The sequence below is a fragment of the Manduca sexta genome, chromosome 20 (assembly GCF_014839805.1).
Source record: "Manduca sexta isolate Smith_Timp_Sample1 chromosome 20, JHU_Msex_v1.0, whole genome shotgun sequence".
Classification (NCBI taxonomy): Eukaryota; Metazoa; Arthropoda; class Insecta; order Lepidoptera; family Sphingidae; genus Manduca; species Manduca sexta.
This window is the reverse complement of record NC_051134.1, coordinates 10,739,255-10,759,605: the sequence shown is the minus strand read 5'-3', so window position 1 is coordinate 10,759,605 and position 20,351 is coordinate 10,739,255. Positions and strand designations below refer to the sequence as shown.

Genomic DNA, 20,351 nt, shown 5'->3' with positions numbered 1-20,351 from the left:
TGGAGGTTTAAAACCTATGGCACACACCTCTCACTTTTAGAAATTACATGATTATTTATTATTTATCATTTGCTTTAACGTTGAAGGAAACATTGGTAACTTATAAACGTTACCTAAGCAATAAACATTTAGAAAATAAATGATTTTTTATTGGTAGGTCCCTCATGTTATTTGAGATTTCGCCTGGGTAGCTATCACCGCAATGTCTATTTGTGCGGCAAACAGCAGTATATAGGCACTGTTGTGTACTGAGTTAAAGAAAATTGAAGTCATTATAGCACTGGCTATATTAAGACTTAACATCTCATGTCTCAGGGTGGCGAGCGCAGTGCAATACCAAACGATACTTTGCAAAAAAGTTCTGAAGTAACAAACATAAAAAAAACTGTCGAATTGAGAACTTCCGCATTTTTTGTAGTCGGTTAAAAAGGCCATAATATGTACGCAGGTTTAAGAAGATTTTAGAAGTATCCTGCAAGTTGTTTAGGAACTGAAGCGAGGTGGAGAGTAGAATAAATAGACAGGTAATCTTTCAATAAATAATTGTATTTTTCACATTGTTCAAAATAATTTATATCAAATATCTCTGATAACATTATATTTTCTTGCATAATCACTCCACACTTTACAATAAATTAATTAATAATAACACCAGTCTTGTTACATTAATGCAATGCACGCACTACATCTACCACGAACGATAATTGTTAAAACACAATCACATAACTTTAAAGTCAGAGGTGTGTGACTTGGAATTTGAAACTGCGAACCTTCGTTAAGGCAGTTCGTTTTATTCCCAATAAGGCTATCGCCGCTTTTCATTCATAAATTAATTACAAAATATAAATAAATAATTATCAAAGTTTAAGGCCCGCCTCAAACAATAGGTACAGCGTCTACTTGGACACTGCTAAATTATTGTTTTAACTTATCACATTAAGAGTTAAGGTACGATTCCAAATAAGTCCGCAGACGACTCCGACGGTTACTACGACTTTATACTTCAATGTTGCCTGGATATAAGCTTACATCTGTCTACAGCAGCGACCGTGCTCGGAATTGTGTCGTCACGTCGCACTTCTTCCAAGTTCTTTCTATTTCTATTCTTGCAATTTACACGAGCAGCCGACCGGCAAGCCGCCCTGCACGTTCACGGCTTCTAGCGACGTGCTGTTCAAGCCCAAGACCAGGAACTTGTAGTCGAGCTTACATTCGACGCACATTAGTTGCGTCTCGTTCACTACCAGATCGGATAGATTCCTAGTTGCTCTTGTCAACCTACCCGGCTCCCTGTAAATAAAACGTACATGTTAATTACAATGCGAGCATGAATATTATTTGCTAAAACTACTGATTACTTCTAGAATTTTATTAAAACGACAAATTATTTTAGTCTTACTTAATTCGCATCATGCTTTTTAATTTGTTTTTATACCACAATTCACGATCAAGAGCTCATATCAAATCACAGTACATAGATGGTTTATGTTGAAGGTTTTATACGTATCAATTTCTCTATATATCTATCTAATCAGCCCGCATCCACCCACTGCTGAGTATGGGTCTCTTCTTTGTGTATCAATTTAGCTGGCTGATATTGTATGTGTCATAGTGGTTTCCAGAATGATGAAAAATAACAAGAACAATGAATATAGTGATGCTGGTTTACATTCGATGTAGTGAAACCAAAGAACATTACAATACTTCGGAAAGTGTAGCTTCTGCTAATAGTCAATAAATATTTCCAAATATATAAGGGGCTTCTGTGTAGTCCAGTTAATAAATTCTAAAGGCGTTATTTACTCTCACACTGACGCCATTTCTATCAGTTTGCGTAATTGTATGCTATTTATAAAAAGGTGTTCTTAACATATTATAAATGAACGATGAAAACATTAAAGAGCTTATATTTGTTGAAGCAAAATATTAATTCATTTGGAGTAATATATCTCGTTGTAATACTCACTTGCACTCTTCGATCCTAATGATTTGCTTGAACTTCTCCTCTGATTGGACCACAAATCGAGTTTTGTTATTATTGTCCCTAATTTGGTAAATCGGTAAGGTCTGTAAAAAGATTTTCCAATATTTACATATAGCTCAAATATATAAAAAAAATTAACAAGTAACAATAATCCAGAACAACGCATTGTGTATTAGTACTTAACTTGCAATACGCTAACATGTTACGAATTTTGTTTATGCGTCATTTGAAATTATCCTGAGGTTGAAAGAATACAAGTCTATGACTATCACTTGCTAATAGCATTATTACTACGTAACTGCTTATCTCTTCTGTGGTTTGTAGCACTGTACATATTATTAATAATTTACGCAAAATTATATCAATGACAGCTACTTACATGAGAACTGGAATCACATTCGTCGTTTGTGTCCAAATCATTAAGTGCAATTCTGCGAGATACAAACTCAGGGGGGTGGTCGAGATACTTTTCCTGTGGAACAATTATCATTTTATTATTATTACTGTGGTGATAATTCAAACAAAAAGCATAATGTACAAGTTTATCTATTCGTTCATGCGAAATATTTTGAACATTACTTTACATATTGAAAACCCTTAGAACCAACTCGAAAACTGAAGAAAGATGTAGTTAAATCACTGGGAATATCTAGTTGGTTGGTACTTACAATGTCTTTAAGTAGTCCTTCAATGAGTTCCTCCGGATAGTCTTCGTGTTTATGCGTACAGAAGTTCTTATTCGCGCACTCCTCCGGCATGGAAACTGAAAATAATATCGCAAACATTAAGCAGGTACTTATATTTTATTGACACATGTCTCAATATGAAATAACCATAAAAATAAAGCATGTATCGCCTTGAGTGCGCTCGAATGTTATTATAATATTATCATAAGTCAATTTACTAGTAATATTCAAACTCAGTCAGTCAGCGTGGTAGACTAAGGCCTGGTCCCTCTCAGTCGTAGAGGCCCGTGTCCAGCAGTGGGACAATATATAATACAGGATTGATATTATTATTCAAAGAGACTTTCATACACTACGTTACAAGAATTACTTACCGTCTCTTAATAAAGGTGTCGCAAAGTTGGAGGAACTTTGAAAAAGTACCTGAAAATAATAAATAGATTATAGACAACACATTTTGGCAATTGTCAAATTTAACATCTATGAAATCAGATTTAATATCATTAAACAGTTACAACTTGGTTCTTCGCATATTATTTTAACGTTCTTTGCAGTTAATTTAGGCTATATTTAAAAAATTGCAGATGGCAACATATCCTTTATAAATAAAAGCTACACTTACAACTGTCGCAACAACGGCGGCCAAAGTGAATCGATCCATTATTGTCGATATATTTTCACAAACTGTATTTAGAAGCGCGACCACGTTACCCTCCCGAGGGACTCTGTGGAGTGATAATGTCGTCCTGCTGAGTTTAATTAAATATATATACGCGCTGCTCTCGTCACGAATGAAGTAGATTTTCCTTTCTATGACGTAAGCATTATGTCACATCGCCTTTGGACGTATTTTCCCTGAATTTCATTCGGTTGCAACCTGTAATGTATGATTTATATTTCACTGGGGATTCCAAACAGATTTTTTTAATGCAAAAACAGATCGGTATTTTTCATAACATGCAATAAACTGTCAAATACCGCACAAGAACCGTGACTTCGAAACTTATGTGTTAAGGGAGAAACAGCAGGCTAATCATATGTGACTAGAGGTTTATTGTTTCTAAAAATAAGAGAATTCATGGCATCAGTCATAAAGAATTGCAAGTTATAGACTTTGGACCCTTTTCAATCATTGCGGTTTAACAATATGTTACGTAATTCTGTAATGTATTGCACGGTTCGGGTAGCTGTGGGTTATTTCACGATATTTTGCTCAGTGAATGATGCAATGTGGACGCTGAAAAGCTAGCTTGTTGATAAAAGATGTTTGTCACCGATGAATAGCCCTACCTTGACCCTTCATTCTTTCCAAGCCGAATTTGGGCCACGACGAGCAATTTCAACGTAGATCAGCTAAGCACGCAGGATATATTATACTGCATCAGTGTATGGGCAATACCCAGATGCACTCTGAGTTTCTTCACTCTTATAGTCCAGTTCGAGGGCACTCCGTCATGACTAGAGAGTGATCAGGCGCAGGACTAACAGCTTTACGTGCTTTCTGAGGCACGGGAGTATTATACAGCCAAGTCCCTGACTCCGAGCTGCGACTAAGAATTTTTACGATGGAAAAACCCAGTATCAATTATTTTTGGCCCGACCCGGGATTTGCACTCAGGACCTCAGCGCGATAATCGTACATATATACAATTACAACAACTCCACCAAGGCAGTGTAATATCGACCCTTACCTGACCGCTAAGTGACGTAGTCATATGGCGTATGCAATGCAACTATCTAGCTATGGGTCTCGGGCTGGATCCCCGGGTGGGGGAAGTAACTTTGTTTTTTTAATCAGTGTCAGCCTGGAGACTGGTGTATTTTCGAATAAATGATAACGAGCTTACTCCCCTATTACATGGGATATTACATATCTGTGTTACATTTCTGGCTGCTGTTTAAAAGTAAAAAAGTAAGGTATGTACGGCATATAGTTGGCTTATATCACAAAGTTCTATGTTATGTTCGATGTGCAAGTTGAATTTAATATCATCACATGATTCCAAGTCGTCTGCAGTGCAAATTTCCAATTAACCCAAAAGATGAATGAAAGGGGAATCCTGAAATAAGTTCCGTCTTTTTGCAATTACGGGCGATTTAACCGAAGCCTAGCTTTGTGTTTAGTACGATTTTATCAGATTGCACAGAAATACTTTACCAAGTGGCAGCTCTCTCGTATGCGAGGGTCCGTCTGAGTAGGTACACTCAGCAACAAAAGTAGCTGAACAAATTCAAAGCTTCGTACGCGTATACACGTTATATATTTCGTGTGAAGTAAAGTTACTGCATACTATTTCAATACTGTAAAGAAAAAAAAACTGTTTCAGTCATATTTATCGTGTATAAGTCATTTTAAGTTTCAATTTTTATGAACTTCAGCGTATCGTATATCATCAGGCAGCTGGTTTGTTCGTTTCGTCATTAATATTATGTATAAAAAATAACCATGGTATGCTTTCTTCAAAATACAAAATCGCATCAATTATCTTACTTCTTAGTAATATTAAGTAGCGATAGCTTAGTGAGTGTGAAACGCACTGCCGAGACGAATATCCGCAGGTTCAAAAACCCAAGGGCACACACCTCTGACTTTTCTAAGATAATGTGTGTTTTCTTTGTGAACTATCGCTTGCTTTAACGGTGAAGGAAAACATCATGAGGAAGCGTGCATACCTGAGAAATTCTCCAAGTATAGGAATTTTGTGGGTGTGTGAAGTATACCAATCCGCAATAGGGCAGCGTAGTGGACTAAGGCGTAATCCCTCTCAGTAGCAGAGGAGAATTGTGCCCAGCAGTGGGACAGTATAATACGGGGCTGTTATTAGTAATATTATAAGTATGTAAGCTTGTTATACTTGTTAGAAACGCAGAAGTCACTGAACAGATTTGAAAGCTATTTGGTTCAAAGATAAACCTTATATCTGCTCGTAAGTCTACAGGCTGGAGTCCGGTTCCGAATAGGCTCGCATAATTGTATCGACTAGCGAGGGGTAATCATCTGTAATCTATCGATATACTATCTAGACGCTTCACCATTACTCACCAGGTGCATAGAAGACACTGCCGTGGCCGTACAGAAAAAAATAGACAAATACAGAATAAAATAACAATTGAGATACATCATGTAAAAGAAACAAAAACATTTTCAAATTGTAAACTATGTAGCATAACTACAAACCTTAGTGGCTTTTTATTCATAGCCTATACTTATTGTAGTAATAAAAATCTGTGCATTTTGAAAACGAATTAAAAAATTACTAGATATAGTTAGCATTCAGTGTATGTTTAGGAAGAAAACATAATATGTGCAATGTGTTGTTTGCCATGTGCCAAATTAGTGGAGAATGACTGGAATAAGGTGCGGGATCTTGGAATACCGGGATCTCCGTACTACAAGTTTCGGATCGTCGAGACATCGGGTCTCTCTCTATATTTTGCCCTTTCCATGGAGAGTGCTCTGAGGTACTGTTAAATATGGTGCCTGTGGCATCATTATTCCACCGCATCACTCGCTATTGCAGTGGAGTTTGTCCATACTACGTGGATTCTATCCGCAGTAGTACGGGTCGTTTTCATCGCTGTTTCTTACCGCGCACGTGCAAGCTTTGGAATGAACTCCCTGCCTCGGTGTTCCCTAAGTGCTATGTCTTGTGTTTCTTTAAGCGAGGCTTAAACAAAGTCCTCACCTCCCGGTAGGCAATGGCTTGGCAGTTCCTCTAGCATTATAAAGTAAATGGGCAGCGGATACAGTATACTTACCATCAGGTGTAACGCTTGCTTGTTTGCCTACTAAGGCAAAAAAATATATAGGAAACGTTTCATTCAGGTGAAGCCGCGAACAAAAACATAAAAATATGGAATTGATTTAAGAAGTATCCTGAAAATTGTTTATGAACTGAAGCGAGGTGGAGAGTGGAATAAACACACAGGTAATCTTTTGATAGTTTTATTTCTTACATTGTTCAATATAATTTATCTCAAATATTCCTGGTAACATTACATTTTCTTGCATAATTACTACACACTTTACAATAAATAAATTAATAATAACACCAGTCTTGTTACATTATACTTAATATTCTGAGTACTGACCTAATGCTATGCACGTGTCACATCTACCACGAGCGATTATTGTTAAAACACAATCACATAACTTAGAATATAGTCAGAGTGTGACTTGGAGTTTGAAACTGCGAACCTTCGTTAAGGCAGTTCGTTTTATTCCCAATAAGGCTATCGCCGCTTTTCATTCATAATTTAATTAAAAATATAAATAAATAATTATCAAAGTTTAAGGCCCGCCTCAAACAATACAGCGTCTACTTGGACACTGCTACATTATTGTTTTAACTTATCACATTAAGAGTTAAGGTACAATTCCAAATAAGTCTGCAGACGACTCCGACGGTTACTACGACTTTATACTTCAATGTTGCCTGGATATAAGCTTACATCTGCGATCTTATATTTTATGTATATTGTCTACAAATCCAGTCTGCAGCAGCGACCGTGCTCAGAATTGTGTCACGTCGCACTTCTTCCAAGTTCTATTTATTTCTATTCTTGTAATTTACACGAGCAGCCGACCGGCAAGCCGCCCTGCACGTTCACGGCTTCTAGCGACGTTCTGTTCAAGCCCAAGACCAGGAACTTGTAGTCGAGCTTACATTCGACGCACATTAGTTGCGTGTCGTTCACTACCAGTTCGGCTAGATTCCTAGTTGCTCTTGTCAACCTACCCGGCTCCCTGCCAATAAAACGTACATGTTAATTACAATGCGTGCATGAATATTATTTGCTAAAACTACTGATTACTTCTGGAATTTTATTAAAACGACAAATTATTTTAGTCTTACTTAATTCGCATCATGCTTTTTAATTTGTTTTTATACCACAATTCACGATCAAGAGCTCATATCAAATCACAGTACATAGATGGTTTATGTTGAAGGTTTTATACGTATCAATTTCTCTATATATCTATCTAATCAGCCCGCATCCACCCACTGCTGAGTATGGGTCTCTTCTTTGTGTATCAATTTAGCTGGCTGATATTGTATGTGTCATAGTGGTTTCCAGAATGATGAAAAATAACAAGAACAATGAATATAGTGATGCTGGTTTACATTCGATGTAGTGAAACCAAAGAACATTACAATACTTCGGAAAGTGTAGCTTCTGCTAATAGTCAATAAATATTTCCAAATATATAAGGGGCTTCTGTGTAGTCCAGTTAATAAATTCTAAAGGCGTTATTTACTCTCACACTGACGCCATTTCTATCAGTTTGCGTAATTGTATGCTATTTATAAAAAGGTGTTCTTAACATATTATAAATGAACGATGAAAACATTAAAGAGCTTATATTTGTTGAAGCAAAAATATTAATTCATTTGGAGTAATATATCTCGTTGTAATACTCACTTGCACTCTTCGATCCTAATGATTTGCTTGAACTTCTCCTCTGATTGGACCACAAATCGAGTTTTGTTATTATTGTCCCTAATTTGGTAAATCGGTAAGGTCTGTAAAAAGATTTTCCAATATTTACATATAGCTCAAATATATAAAAAAAATTAACAAGTAACAATAATCCAGAACAACGCATTGTGTATTAGTACTTAACTTGCAATACGCTAACATGTTACGAAAGGATATGATTTTGTTTATGCGTCATTTGAAATTATCCTGAGGTTGAAAGAATACAAGTCTATGACTATCACTTGCTAATAGCATTATTACTACGTAACTGCTTATCTCTTCTGTGGTTTGTAGCACTGTACATATTATTAATAATTTACGCAAAATTATATCAATGACAGCTACTTACATGAGAACTGGAATCACATTCGTCGTTTGTGTCCAAATCATTAAGTGCAATTCTGCGAGATACAAACTCAGGGGGGTGGTCGAGATACTTTTCCTGTGGAACAATTATCATTTTATTATTATTACTGTGGTGATAATTCAAACAAAAAGCATAATGTACAAGTTTATCTATTCGTTCATGCGAAATATTTTGAACATTACTTTACATATTGAAAATCCTTAGAACCAACTCGAAAACTGAAGAAAGATGTAGTTAAATCACTGGGAATATCTAGTTGGTTGGTACTTACAATGTCTTTAAGTAGTCCTTCAATGAGTTCCTCCGGATAGTCTTCGTGTTTATGCGTACAGAAGTTCTTATTCGCGCACTCCTCCGGCATGGAAACTGAAAATAATATCGCAAACATTAAGCAGGTACTTATATTTTATTGACACATGTCTCAATATGAAATAACCATAAAAATAAAGCATGTATCGCCTTGAGTGCGCTCGAATGTTATTATAATATTATCATAAGTCAATTTACTAGTAATATTCAAACTCAGTCAGTCAGCGTGGTAGACTAAGGCCTGGTCCCTCTCAGTCGTAGAGGCCCGTGTCCAGCAGTGGGACAATATATAATACAGGATTGATATTATTATTCAAAGAGACTTTCATACACTACGTTACAAGAATTACTTACCGTCTCTTAATAAAGGTGTCGCAAAGTTGGAGGAACTTTGAAAAAGTACCTGAAAATAATAAATAGATTATAGACAACACATTTTGGCAATTGTCAAATTTAACATCTATGAAATCAGATTTAATATCATTAAACAGTTACAACTTGGTTCTTCGCATATTATTTTAACGTTCTTTGCAGTTAATTTAGGCTATATTTAAAAAATTGCAGATGGCAACATATCCTTTATAAATAAAAGCTACACTTACAACTGTCGCAACGACGGCGGCCAAAGTGAATCGATCCATTATTGTCGATATATTTTCACAAACTGTATTTAGAAGCGCGACCACGTTACCCTCCCGAGGGACTCTGTGGAGTGATAATGTCATCCTGCTGAGTTTAATTAAATATATATACGCGCTGCTCTCGTCACGAATGAAGTAGATTTTCCTTTTTATGACGTAAGCATTATGTCACATCGCCTTTGGACGTATTTTCCCTGAATTTCATTCGGTTGCAACCTGTAATGTATGATTTATATTTCACTGGGGATTCCATACATATTTTTATTAATGCAAAAACAGATCGGTATTTGTCATAACATGCAATAAACTGTCAAATACCGCACAAGAACCGTGACTTCGAAACTTATGTGTTAAGGGAGAAACAGGAGGCTAATCATATGTGACTAGAGGTTTCTTGTTTCTAAAAATAAGAGAATTCATGGCATCAGTCATAAAGAATTGCAAGTTATAGACTTTGGACCCTTTTCAATCATTGCGGTTTAACAATATGTTACGTAATTCTGTAATGTATTGCATGGTTCGGGAAGCTGTGGGTTATTTCACGATGTTTTGCTCGGTGAATGAAACAATGTGGACGCTGAAAAGCTAGCTTGTTGATAAAAGATGTTCGTCACCGATGAACAGCCCTACCTCGAACCTTGACTCTTTCCTAGGCGAATTTCCGCCATAGCGGCCATTCTCTACGGAAATCAATCAGGAACGCAGGATATATTATAGTGCACAAGTTTTCCGCAATACACAGGTGCACTCTCTGTTTCTTCACTCTCATAGTCCAGTTTGACGGCAATCCGTCATGACCGGAGAGAGATTAGGCGAGAATCGACGGCTTTATGTGCTTTCCGAGGCACGGGGGTATTACACCGCCAATTTTCTGACTCCGAGCTGAGAGAAAATTTTTTTAAGATGAAAATATCCAGTCAAAGTTATTACGGGCGAGGCAAGTAATAATGTTTTTTTAATCAGTATCAGCCTGGAGTCTAGAATTGTGTCGTAAATGACAACGGGCTTTACCCTATTACATGGTTTAATTAAGTAATTATGTTTTCTAATCAATATCAGCATGGCGTCCGGAATTGTGTCGTGTAAATGATAACCAGCTTGCCCCCCCTATTACATGGCATCTTACATCGCTGCTGGAATGTAGTAGTATTAAACTTCTGGCTGCCGTTTAAAAGTAAAAAAATAAGGTATGTACGGCATATTGCGGGCTCACTATTACAAGGTTCTATGTTATATTTGATGTGCAAGTTGAATTATGTATCACATGATTCTAATCTTTTTCAGTTATAAATTACAATAAATCCGAAGAATAAATTAAGGAGGAATCATGAGTTTTTATATTTACCAATATAAATTTTTTTAATCTCATACTTGCGACCCAAGTAAAAGTAACGCAGGATCTTGTAATAGTGAGCCAGTGATACATTAAGTAAGATGGCTCAAGATCCAAAGGCTGAAGATGATGATGTATGACAGAGGTGTGTCTTCAGTTATAGTTTCACTGCACAAAATGCAACAGCAAAGTTACCTCGCGTCGGTTTGAATGAGTCCATGCCGATTACGGCTACGATCGTTTGCTGTTGTGGGTGATTATTGGCGGGTTTTCACATGTATGATGTATCCAATTTTAGCTGTGAATGTTATTGGACAGTTGCTACATATGAGGACACCATTGACAAAATAGTAACTGATGATGGCTTAGTTTTTAGATGTTCTCTTTTTGATTCAAGATCGCTTCGCTGATTCCCAGATGCATACACAGCTGTGTGCATTTGTTTCCGCTAATCGTGTTACTGCACCCGTCAGTTTAATAGTGTGAAGCAATGTAGATAAAATTATGTGTACAATTTGCTGTAACCACAATTTTTTGGCACATGCCGCTACAACCCAAATTTTGGATGTATATTTACCAATAATTTTTGCCTCACAGTTCGATTTAAAAGATTATTTTTGTGTTGCTATCAACATAACTTCGATATGGTATCAATTAATTTTATTTCAATTAGATTACTTTGGAATGGGACCTGAAATTAGAAACGCAGAAGACAACTCCTCAAAACCAAATAATATTTTGATTGTTTCGAGATGTTTGTATATTACGACCATTGTTGTTTGGCCTTGAACTTCGAAGATGCAGAAGGGAACTCCTCAAAACCATATAGAATTAGAACAATTGTTTAAGAGAAAAAGCAAAATTAGAATCATAATTTTTATGTTTTGATCAATGTAGCTTCAAGAGTCGTCTGTTTTAATGATGTTGCCGTTGGACTTTGGATAGCAAACATAAAGCAGGGAACTCCATAAATCGAATAGGACGGTAATAATTGTTTTTGTGATGCCTTCAGTTACGTCAGCGTATTCCCAGTAACAAGCAAAATAATTACTTTATCAAAAATAAAATTCAATTCTTTACCACTAAACAATATTTAACCTTATAACATACGATATAGTAGGAAATCATTGAAACACGAAAAACGTAATCCTCTTTGCTGTTTATGATCAAAAAAAATATTTATTTTTTTTGTTCTCAGCCGCGAATAGTAACGTAAGTCTCCAATGTTTACAACCAGATATTTATTTCCCACTCCATCCAAAATACGATATCATTTACATTAGGAAAATGATCCCTGAGATATGAACCAATTTTAATTGCAAGCATAAATCCTATTGACTAGAAATAAAGATTTATTAACCAACATGGAAATAACTCTTATTGGAAGCATGGAAACAATTTTTATTGGAGCCCTCTCTACTTACAGTCTGGTGCAGTGAAGTAATTATGACGTGCCGCTATACAAAGAAGCAATAAAATTTGCTATAGGGTAACGCAAACGCGCAAAATCGGTTTACGTCAGTTTGGTATTTAAAATATTTTTATCTGTTTCCACCATCCTCCTAATGGATTTCAGGAAAACCACATCTTTTGTAATTGGTACTTTATGGGCTATTATTAGAATTATATGTAAGTTTTAAGACTGCCTCGGTAGCGTAGTTGTATTAGGTTCGATTGAAGTGCTTAGTTATCAGGTTCGATCTGGGGTAGGGCAAAGTAATGTGGATTTTTGTATTAAATATCAGCCCGGAGACTAGAATTTGTACCCAGTATGGCCTATGATGGTCCCCTATTACATTACGGGACAGAATACACACGGCGAAAAGTGGGTGTACCAGTTGTGCCTCAGCCTACCTTTTCACGGATAAAAGACATGAGTGTATTTATGAACCTTTTGCTCGCAGTTTCAGGTGAAACAATAATAGCCTCGTGAATCAAATTGGATTCGGTATATAAGGCAAGGATTTGTGCTTTGTCTAGTCCAAGATAATGAATAGAACCTTCTTCCAAGTGTTCAGCAACTGCAAACTCAGTAGAGCATCGGCGTTTTACGTCAATATGTTCTTTTTCTTAAAAACCGTTTCGTTCGTACATTTATTTTGAGAAACATTGAAATATAATTTAATTATTCCTAAGTTATGTTTTCCTTATAAGAGAATTTATAAATACATTTTCCAAGACCATTGGTTTCAGGGGATATTTCAGTCCATGTCAGTGGTTTTGTATTAATTACGTAATATAAATCCCGATGACAAATTCTCCAGTGCAATATTGAAACAAATAGATGTAATTTCAAAAATCATTTTATTCGGAAAAACCTCTTTTACATTCTATGTATCGGAATACTTCGGAGATGGACATGTGTTGAGTGACAAAGGATGAAGTAACCAAAATTGAGAGGGGTATGCTAAGGCGGTTTGGGAATTTGGAGAGGATGGATGATAGCAGACAAAGAGGATATATAAGGCGAAAGTGGATGGAAGAACCGATAGGGGTCGCCCGCACCGAATCTTCAAATGTCAGATATCTGACATTCTTAGTAAAGGCCAGGTCAAAAGTACCCCGAATCGAGGGGAATGCATGAAAAGATTGAAAGGTGAAGGAAGCGAGGGAAGTATGCCAGAACTGTGCAAAGTGGCAATTGCTTGTCTCTGCCTACCCCTTTGGAATAGAGGCGTGATACTGCGTGTGTATATGTATGTGTGCACCAGACCTGGGAGATGGTTGCAAAGAACTAGTTGACTGTGAACATGCCTTACACCGGAGCCTTTGCGGATTAATAGGCGGTTACCAGTTGCGACCACTTCTTTTTCTATTACCAAGCTATGCTATATTTCCGTCAGTCGGAGATTGTTCACTCTCACTTCCTCATATTACCCCGAGGGGCACTGGACCGATTTTTGCTATGAGTATTCTGTAATACGTATTTATACGTAGATTAATAAAATTACATTATAAGTCACCACCAAAATGTTTTTAATACCTATTTTGTTTTGCATATAGCACACTTTATATTGATATATACGTTAATGACGTTACATTGACTAAGGGTGCCCTCAAATTAGTCGCACTGCAGGCACGTAACATTTGACGGCAAATTGAAGGCGCTCTTAGGTCTTTTACTTTACTATCGTTTGTATTGTGTCAATTCTTATGGATTTATGAAGCAGCTTGGCAGCAGCATTGCAGCCCGGTGGTTAATTAGAAGGCGCCCTAAGTCCCTGTATTCCAATTTCGCATTACTTAATATTCCTTGCAGCACGCGCGCGGATTGTATGCCAGTTTAGAATAGTTAGGCCGGGCAGCTTAACGCCAGGTCGAAAGACCGATGGCTTTACATAAACCCTCAGTCCGCAGTCGCTCCTGAGGGTAAACGGTAAAGGTAGCCTCATTTTGTACGTGAAAAAAATACAACATAATTAATATAAATTATTTATTCTCCATAATCACGTGAACAGCTCACAGAAAAATGAGCAAAGTGATGTTTGATTATGTTATTCCCAACATCGTAAATATTTATTTATTTATTAAACTATAAATGGTAGAAATTTGTATTTTGGTAATGGCACGACTGCCATTCTGAGGTTTCAGGTTCCAACTCCGGGTAAGATAGATTGATCGATTACAATTTCTGTTCAATATAGGACTACGCTCGTCAACTTAAGATAATAGACATTAGATCTCATAAAGCCGATTGATCAAACTGAGAACAATGTCGTTTGAATGGAAGATAACAATGACTACTCGTGACTGCTTGGAGACAGAAATAGATCATGCAGTTTTATTAAACCAGACTAACTCCGTCGTACAGAAGTCAACTTAAGCATATCAATTGTTCATTGCTCTGCTCTAACCCTTTTTTTCGCGGTTAAAACGCGTTATCGCTACAACCATATGAGGGGTGAATGGACTGATCATGTTGGTTTCACCGATCTTACGACTCATAGGCATCTCTCGGGAATATAGCATCCCAGCGAGCATTGAACAGAGATCCTAACCCCTGTATACCCTACACCAGCATACCATGCAAAACCCGCGGTGCTCTTCTTCGGCGCATACGGAACGGCCCTGGGGTATCTTGTTGCACTAAAATAGCTGCACGGGACCCTCCCTGCGTGACATTGCCTTGCGCCATCTGTCTGATTGGGGGGATAAGATGCCTCCGTACGCTAAAGAACACGTCCTTTATCGATAAAGACATTGGAAGACCGCTACCCATATTGCCGTCAACCTCAGAATAGCAGTAGTCGAGCGAGCGACTATCTCTAAACTCCAATAAGCCACCCGAGGTCGAACTACTCTAACCTTATAATATTACTGAAATCCTTGTTTCTGAAAAAGAACATATTGTTAAAGGAAAGGTCAATGTCGTTTATTCATGAATTTTAACTAGTGGATAGAATTCGATATGAATACATTAGGTTCAAAGGACATAATTTTAAGGCCTAATAATGACTTTGAAGAGTAGCTACTATCTTTATCGACTTTTAAAAAGCCGCGTAATTTATGCAGCATAGCTTGCATAAAGTCCACTAATCAGATTGCCAGCATAAGTTTCTGCCATTTGCAACAATGTTCAATAATGTTTGAATACAATACAACACGCGCAAACACAGACATTCGACGATCATATTATATTTATGTAATGATAAGTAAGACTATTCACTGCAATTTTTTTTCAAAAATAGTTGACTGATTCAAAAATTCTTATAAATATATCATTACCCGTATTCAATTTCTACGGAGTCAAATTAAAAAGAATCATCAGGTGAAATTCATTATAGTCGGTTTAAAATTAATTAAATTAATATATAGCCAGTGTAACTACTAGACATAAGACCTAACATCTTATTTTAAATCTAATCATTACATGTAAAATTCTAAATAAATAATAATAAGTTTATTACCACAAAATCAAAATACGTGTAAAGTTAATATGCACTATAAAGATCCCATTGACTAAACTGTGTACAGGACAAAGCAATTAGTAACCCCTCGTGCCCATGGTAAGAATTAACTTATGTTATGTGATGAATAGTTAATCCTGTACGATAATTGGAAGCACTTGTTACAATGGCTGAATCTTGGAAAACCAGAAAATACCCAAGCGAAAGTTGTCTAAAAAAACATTACTTGTAATTGTTTGGTGGATTAGTGCCGGTGTCTAAACGATTACGGCAGATATCTATTGTCAGCAACTGTAAACCAAGATGGAGGAACTAGCTGCTATACAACCGAGGCTGGTTAATCGTTCTAGGTCTTTGCTGCTTCAAGACAACGCTAGAGTAGACACTGCACAACAAATGCTAAACTAGAGGAGCTGCAATTGGAATGTCTGCGACATCCACAGTACTCCCCGGACCTTGCACCATTAGATTACCACTTTTTCCGTAATTTCAATAACTTTTTACAAGGAAAAAATTCGACTGCGATGTGGCAGTCCTATCCGCACTTAGAGAGTTTATTGCTTCTCGCCCCCATGGTGTTTTAAGTAAAGGTTTCAATAAAATCCATATGCGTTGGCAAAAGTACAAAGAGAATAATGGTGCACACTTTGATTAATGAATTATATTTCTCAAAAAAGAAACATCTTTTGTTTTCTTCCCGCACAAGACGCCAATTTCATTTGTAAGGACCTAATATTATCATTGCTTAAGGTGGGAAATGTGTATAACAAAAACAAATAATTGATGCTTAATATTTATTATCATAACAGATTCTTTGGTTTCAATTTATACACAAATACCAATTAATGTCTAATTCACTATTTAGTTTCATTAAGACTTAAATTTAAAAACGTATTCTCCGTCGGAACTAATCAAATTCTGAAGTGATGCCGCAGTAGCAGCACACGGGCACCTCAATAGGAAGTCGTTGGATTCTCTTGTTCGCTTCGTCGTACGCATACAAAATAATGTTTGTATATTTGGTCTTGCAGCTGCCTCTTGAGTTCCCACTTAAAATGCCTTTGAAGCATTGCTCACCATCGGCCGCATTGGAGAACGAGTCCCTGAGGAACAATATTATACATTAGAACGGTAAAATTATTTCATTTTTGATCCAGGACTCTGATTTATTAACAATAACTTTATAAACTTTCTAAATCATTTCGCCTTTGGTGTATTGTCATTATAATAAATAACTGTGGAAGACCGACGGACTTGTATTAGATTTTTATTTATTTAATGTAACACCTTTCATTAATTTCGTAATGTGATTTGTTTTACATGATTTGTTTAATACTTACACGCATCTCGTTGTCATGAAACGTTGCTTGTAAAAAGAGGTCTGCACGATGATCTTTGCTGTCCCGTTCGAGTGCACGAGGTACGGCGTACTCATCTGAACCAAAAAAAAAGTATATTTTAGTTAGCAAAGAATAGCAAGACGGGACAAGACGTGTTCACTTGCCTAGAACTGAGGTCATAAATCTGAGGTCTTCATCTCTGACATTAATAGATTGAATCAAATTAGAATAACATTATTTATTTGTTCGTCCTTTTTCAGCAACTGTTTTAATATAATATCATATTATGAATGACGTACAATAATGTGTGGCAAACTGAAGTCTCGCTCGCCGGCTAGAAGGCTCGCCCCCTATCACATCACGGGACAGAACACACTTGGCGAAAAGTGGGTGCCCTGGTTTCGCCTCTACATACCCCCTCGGGGGTAAATGCATGAAGTGTGTTTGTTTGTTTAAAAACTGGTAAAAATTCAGCATAAAAACTCAAACCTTAAATGTAGTCAAACGAATGGCAGTTTCTGAAATTATAGCGAAGTTGTGGGTCTACACTTCGACAAATTCGAGATTTAATGACACTCAATTTTAGTTATGTGAACCCAGGATACTGGTTATTTCACTCACCTCTTTAACATAGTTGCAGTTATTCTCAAAAGTATATTCCCTCGCTTGATAATCATAGTTATAATTATCGGCCAAATTCCACATCTGTAAGAGAGATATTTTTATTAGAATACGTCTATATTTGTGGCTTTTTTAATTTAACTTATATTTGTTACCCGTTTCATATTGTTAAAGTAAATTTTATCTCTCAATTAACGTATTAAATAGCTAATGCATATACTGTTTGAATACTTAAGCGGTGACAGCCTAGTTGGGCGTTGCACGGACTGCCGAGACGAATGTCCGCAGGTTCAAATACCAAGGGCACGCAATTCTGATTTTTCTAAAAAAAATATGCGTGTATACTATGTGAATTATCGCTTGTTTAACGGTGAAGGAAAACATCGTGAGGAAACCTGCATACCTAAAAAATTCTCTATAAATAATTTTGAGGGTGTGTGAAGCCTACCAGTCCGCACCAGGGCAGCGTGTTGGACTAAGGTCTAATCCCTCTCAGTAGTAGAGCAGGCACGTGCCCAACAGTGGGACATATATAATACAGGGCTAATATAAATTAAATACTGATTAAATAATTGTTAATTATTAGCAAATATTTTTACATTATTCGATCGTATATATTATATGAGAGCTATGCAATCTGGTCTATCCCCTGCGTTATAAAACTTTAATATATATAGCAATTTATATGAACGTAGATTCATAACTCCATTAAAAATAATGTCTGATGCCATGTTTCGCTTTCATGAACTAAACCCTAAACGCTACTTAGAATAAAGCTTTATACTTTCAGTAAGAAATTTTGATTCTAACATCGATCTAATAAGCGTGTATTGAAGCGCTTGCAAACGGGACGGGCTACGGGATACGTTTGATTAGTAGTACATTGTAACAGTCGCTAATAGAAGGAAATATATCGAATATTGCTTCAACATAAAACAATTCTTCAAACATTGTAGGCAATTGCGTCAAATCAATACAAAATTAAACCATAGAGGAAAACAAATCAACAATTGACATACCTACGGCATGCAGCCGTACCGTTTCCAGTCAACTGAATATTGTGATGTTTTAATAACATTTTACGAATATTATTATATCAGACATATTATTGAATAATGGAAATAAACTTTTCATTGTATCTACCCGCTTTTGGACTTGTATTTTAATACATCTTCTGTTGTACGCTCGCAAAAATTTTGTTATAATTTCTCAGCGCGTGAATTAATTTGTAATTCTTAATGAGAAATAAAGTTTTCTATAACGATTGTAATTATAATATGGGATATTAATTAAGAATTAAATAATGAACTGATTCATATTAGGCTTACACTTTTAATGGGTTTAAACTTGAGTTCGATGTCTTCTCTGTATTCGTTGTAGAACGCGGGCTCGACGTCGCAAAACATTTTGTCTTTACATTCTGGGGGAATGTCCAATTTACCTGAAAAACAAAATCTGGTTAGAATTGTATGTTGTATTTTATTGCTATATTTAATGGTAGATCACGCCTTTGAACCGGTCTAGTGGTAGGCAGAAGTTTAATGACATGCTCATTTCGCTAGCCATGTTAGTTTCCAAATGATAGACGTGCGAGCGTTGAGACGCTAGCTTATTTTAATATTTTGTAACAATGAAAAAGTCACTCTTTTACATTCACGTTATACTTTAACATTAAAAAACACAGAAGATAATTACATTTCGTAACTGTGTACGAACATATACTATTCAGTTTGTTCTTGAAAAAACCACACGAAAAAATAATCAAGAATAAATACGATCTGCGAATTATTGTTTAAAAATCAAAATAATGTTTACTTACTTGCTGTAACTGCAGATCGACTCAAGGCTACCAACACCACCTTAAAAATAAACGTTTAATTTAATTATAATTATATTATCGTTTTAATTTTTACTAATATTGGACATTTAAAATGTATAATAATTTACAAATTCAATTACCGTAAACATTAAAGTTACAGACGCCATTTTATTTTTATGTTCTACGTTGCAATATTCACAATAACTCTACTTTTTGATGTGGCACGAGCATCAACACTGGCCGAGGCTTGAGGACTACTGCTGTCAGGACTTAGAGCAGCGCCTTAAATAATAACTAAATTGCTTATTTTCCTGCTATATTTACATTCTATCAAATTATTATATATATTCAGGCAAACAATGACAACATTTTGTTTTAATTTTAATTAATTATTACAACATTTTGTACGAGATGATTTAATGTTTTGTTACTTTTGCATATGTAAGGAATAAGTGATCTTACAGCATGATTACAATAGATGAAGGTACCTTGGTAGCGTTAATTACATTATCTGACTTATATTGTAAATATAGATGTCTGCCATTAGAATCTAATTTGGATGAAGGAAGATTGGCGATTATCCACATTTTCAGAGTCGTTTTTAATACTTTGGTTATATTCGTGAAAATAACGCAAATGAGATATAGATGTATCTTTTTCAAATGTTATTAATTAAGTAAAATTTGATTACAGCATATATTGTTATCAAGTTAGATACAAGCGGATACGAAGTTGAAGACTGCACGTTCTGTTTAGGTGAGGCGTTCCGAGGTATGTATTTTAATGAAAAAAAGAATTCTTTCCGAGTACGTACTAAGATCACTAGGAACTAAATATGGTTTTTTAATATCAAAACGGTTGTG

At 36.0% G+C, this 20,351-nt stretch overlaps 3 protein-coding genes across 3 annotated transcripts; all 3 read right to left on the bottom strand.

Moving 5' to 3' along the window:
* Positions 1-557: 557 nt before the first annotated feature.
* On the bottom strand, positions 558-3,409 carry LOC115440703. The gene is made up of 6 exons (XM_030165122.2): positions 3,293-3,409; positions 3,045-3,093; positions 2,653-2,747; positions 2,364-2,456; positions 1,967-2,067; positions 558-1,290 (listed from the first exon to the last, which is right to left on the bottom strand). Exons 1-6 carry the CDS (start codon positions 3,329-3,331, stop codon positions 1,101-1,103), a joined length of 567 nt encoding a protein of 188 aa, XP_030020982.1. The 5' UTR covers positions 3,332-3,409; the 3' UTR covers positions 558-1,100.
* Positions 3,410-6,600: 3,191 nt separating this feature from the next.
* On the bottom strand, positions 6,601-9,539 carry LOC115454696. Its single transcript, XM_037440563.1, has 6 exons — positions 9,430-9,539; positions 9,182-9,230; positions 8,790-8,884; positions 8,501-8,593; positions 8,095-8,195; positions 6,601-7,417 (listed from the first exon to the last, which is right to left on the bottom strand). Exons 1-6 carry the CDS (start codon positions 9,466-9,468, stop codon positions 7,228-7,230), a joined length of 567 nt encoding a protein of 188 aa, XP_037296460.1. The 5' UTR covers positions 9,469-9,539; the 3' UTR covers positions 6,601-7,227.
* Positions 9,540-16,488: 6,949 nt separating this feature from the next.
* On the bottom strand, positions 16,489-19,768 carry LOC115440698. The gene is made up of 6 exons (XM_030165115.2): positions 19,629-19,768; positions 19,489-19,528; positions 18,998-19,110; positions 17,670-17,753; positions 17,049-17,143; positions 16,489-16,811 (listed from the first exon to the last, which is right to left on the bottom strand). The coding sequence occupies exons 1-6, from the start codon at positions 19,653-19,655 to the stop codon at positions 16,616-16,618; spliced, it is 555 nt and encodes a 184-aa protein (XP_030020975.1). The 5' UTR covers positions 19,656-19,768; the 3' UTR covers positions 16,489-16,615.
* Positions 19,769-20,351: the final 583 nt, after the last annotated feature.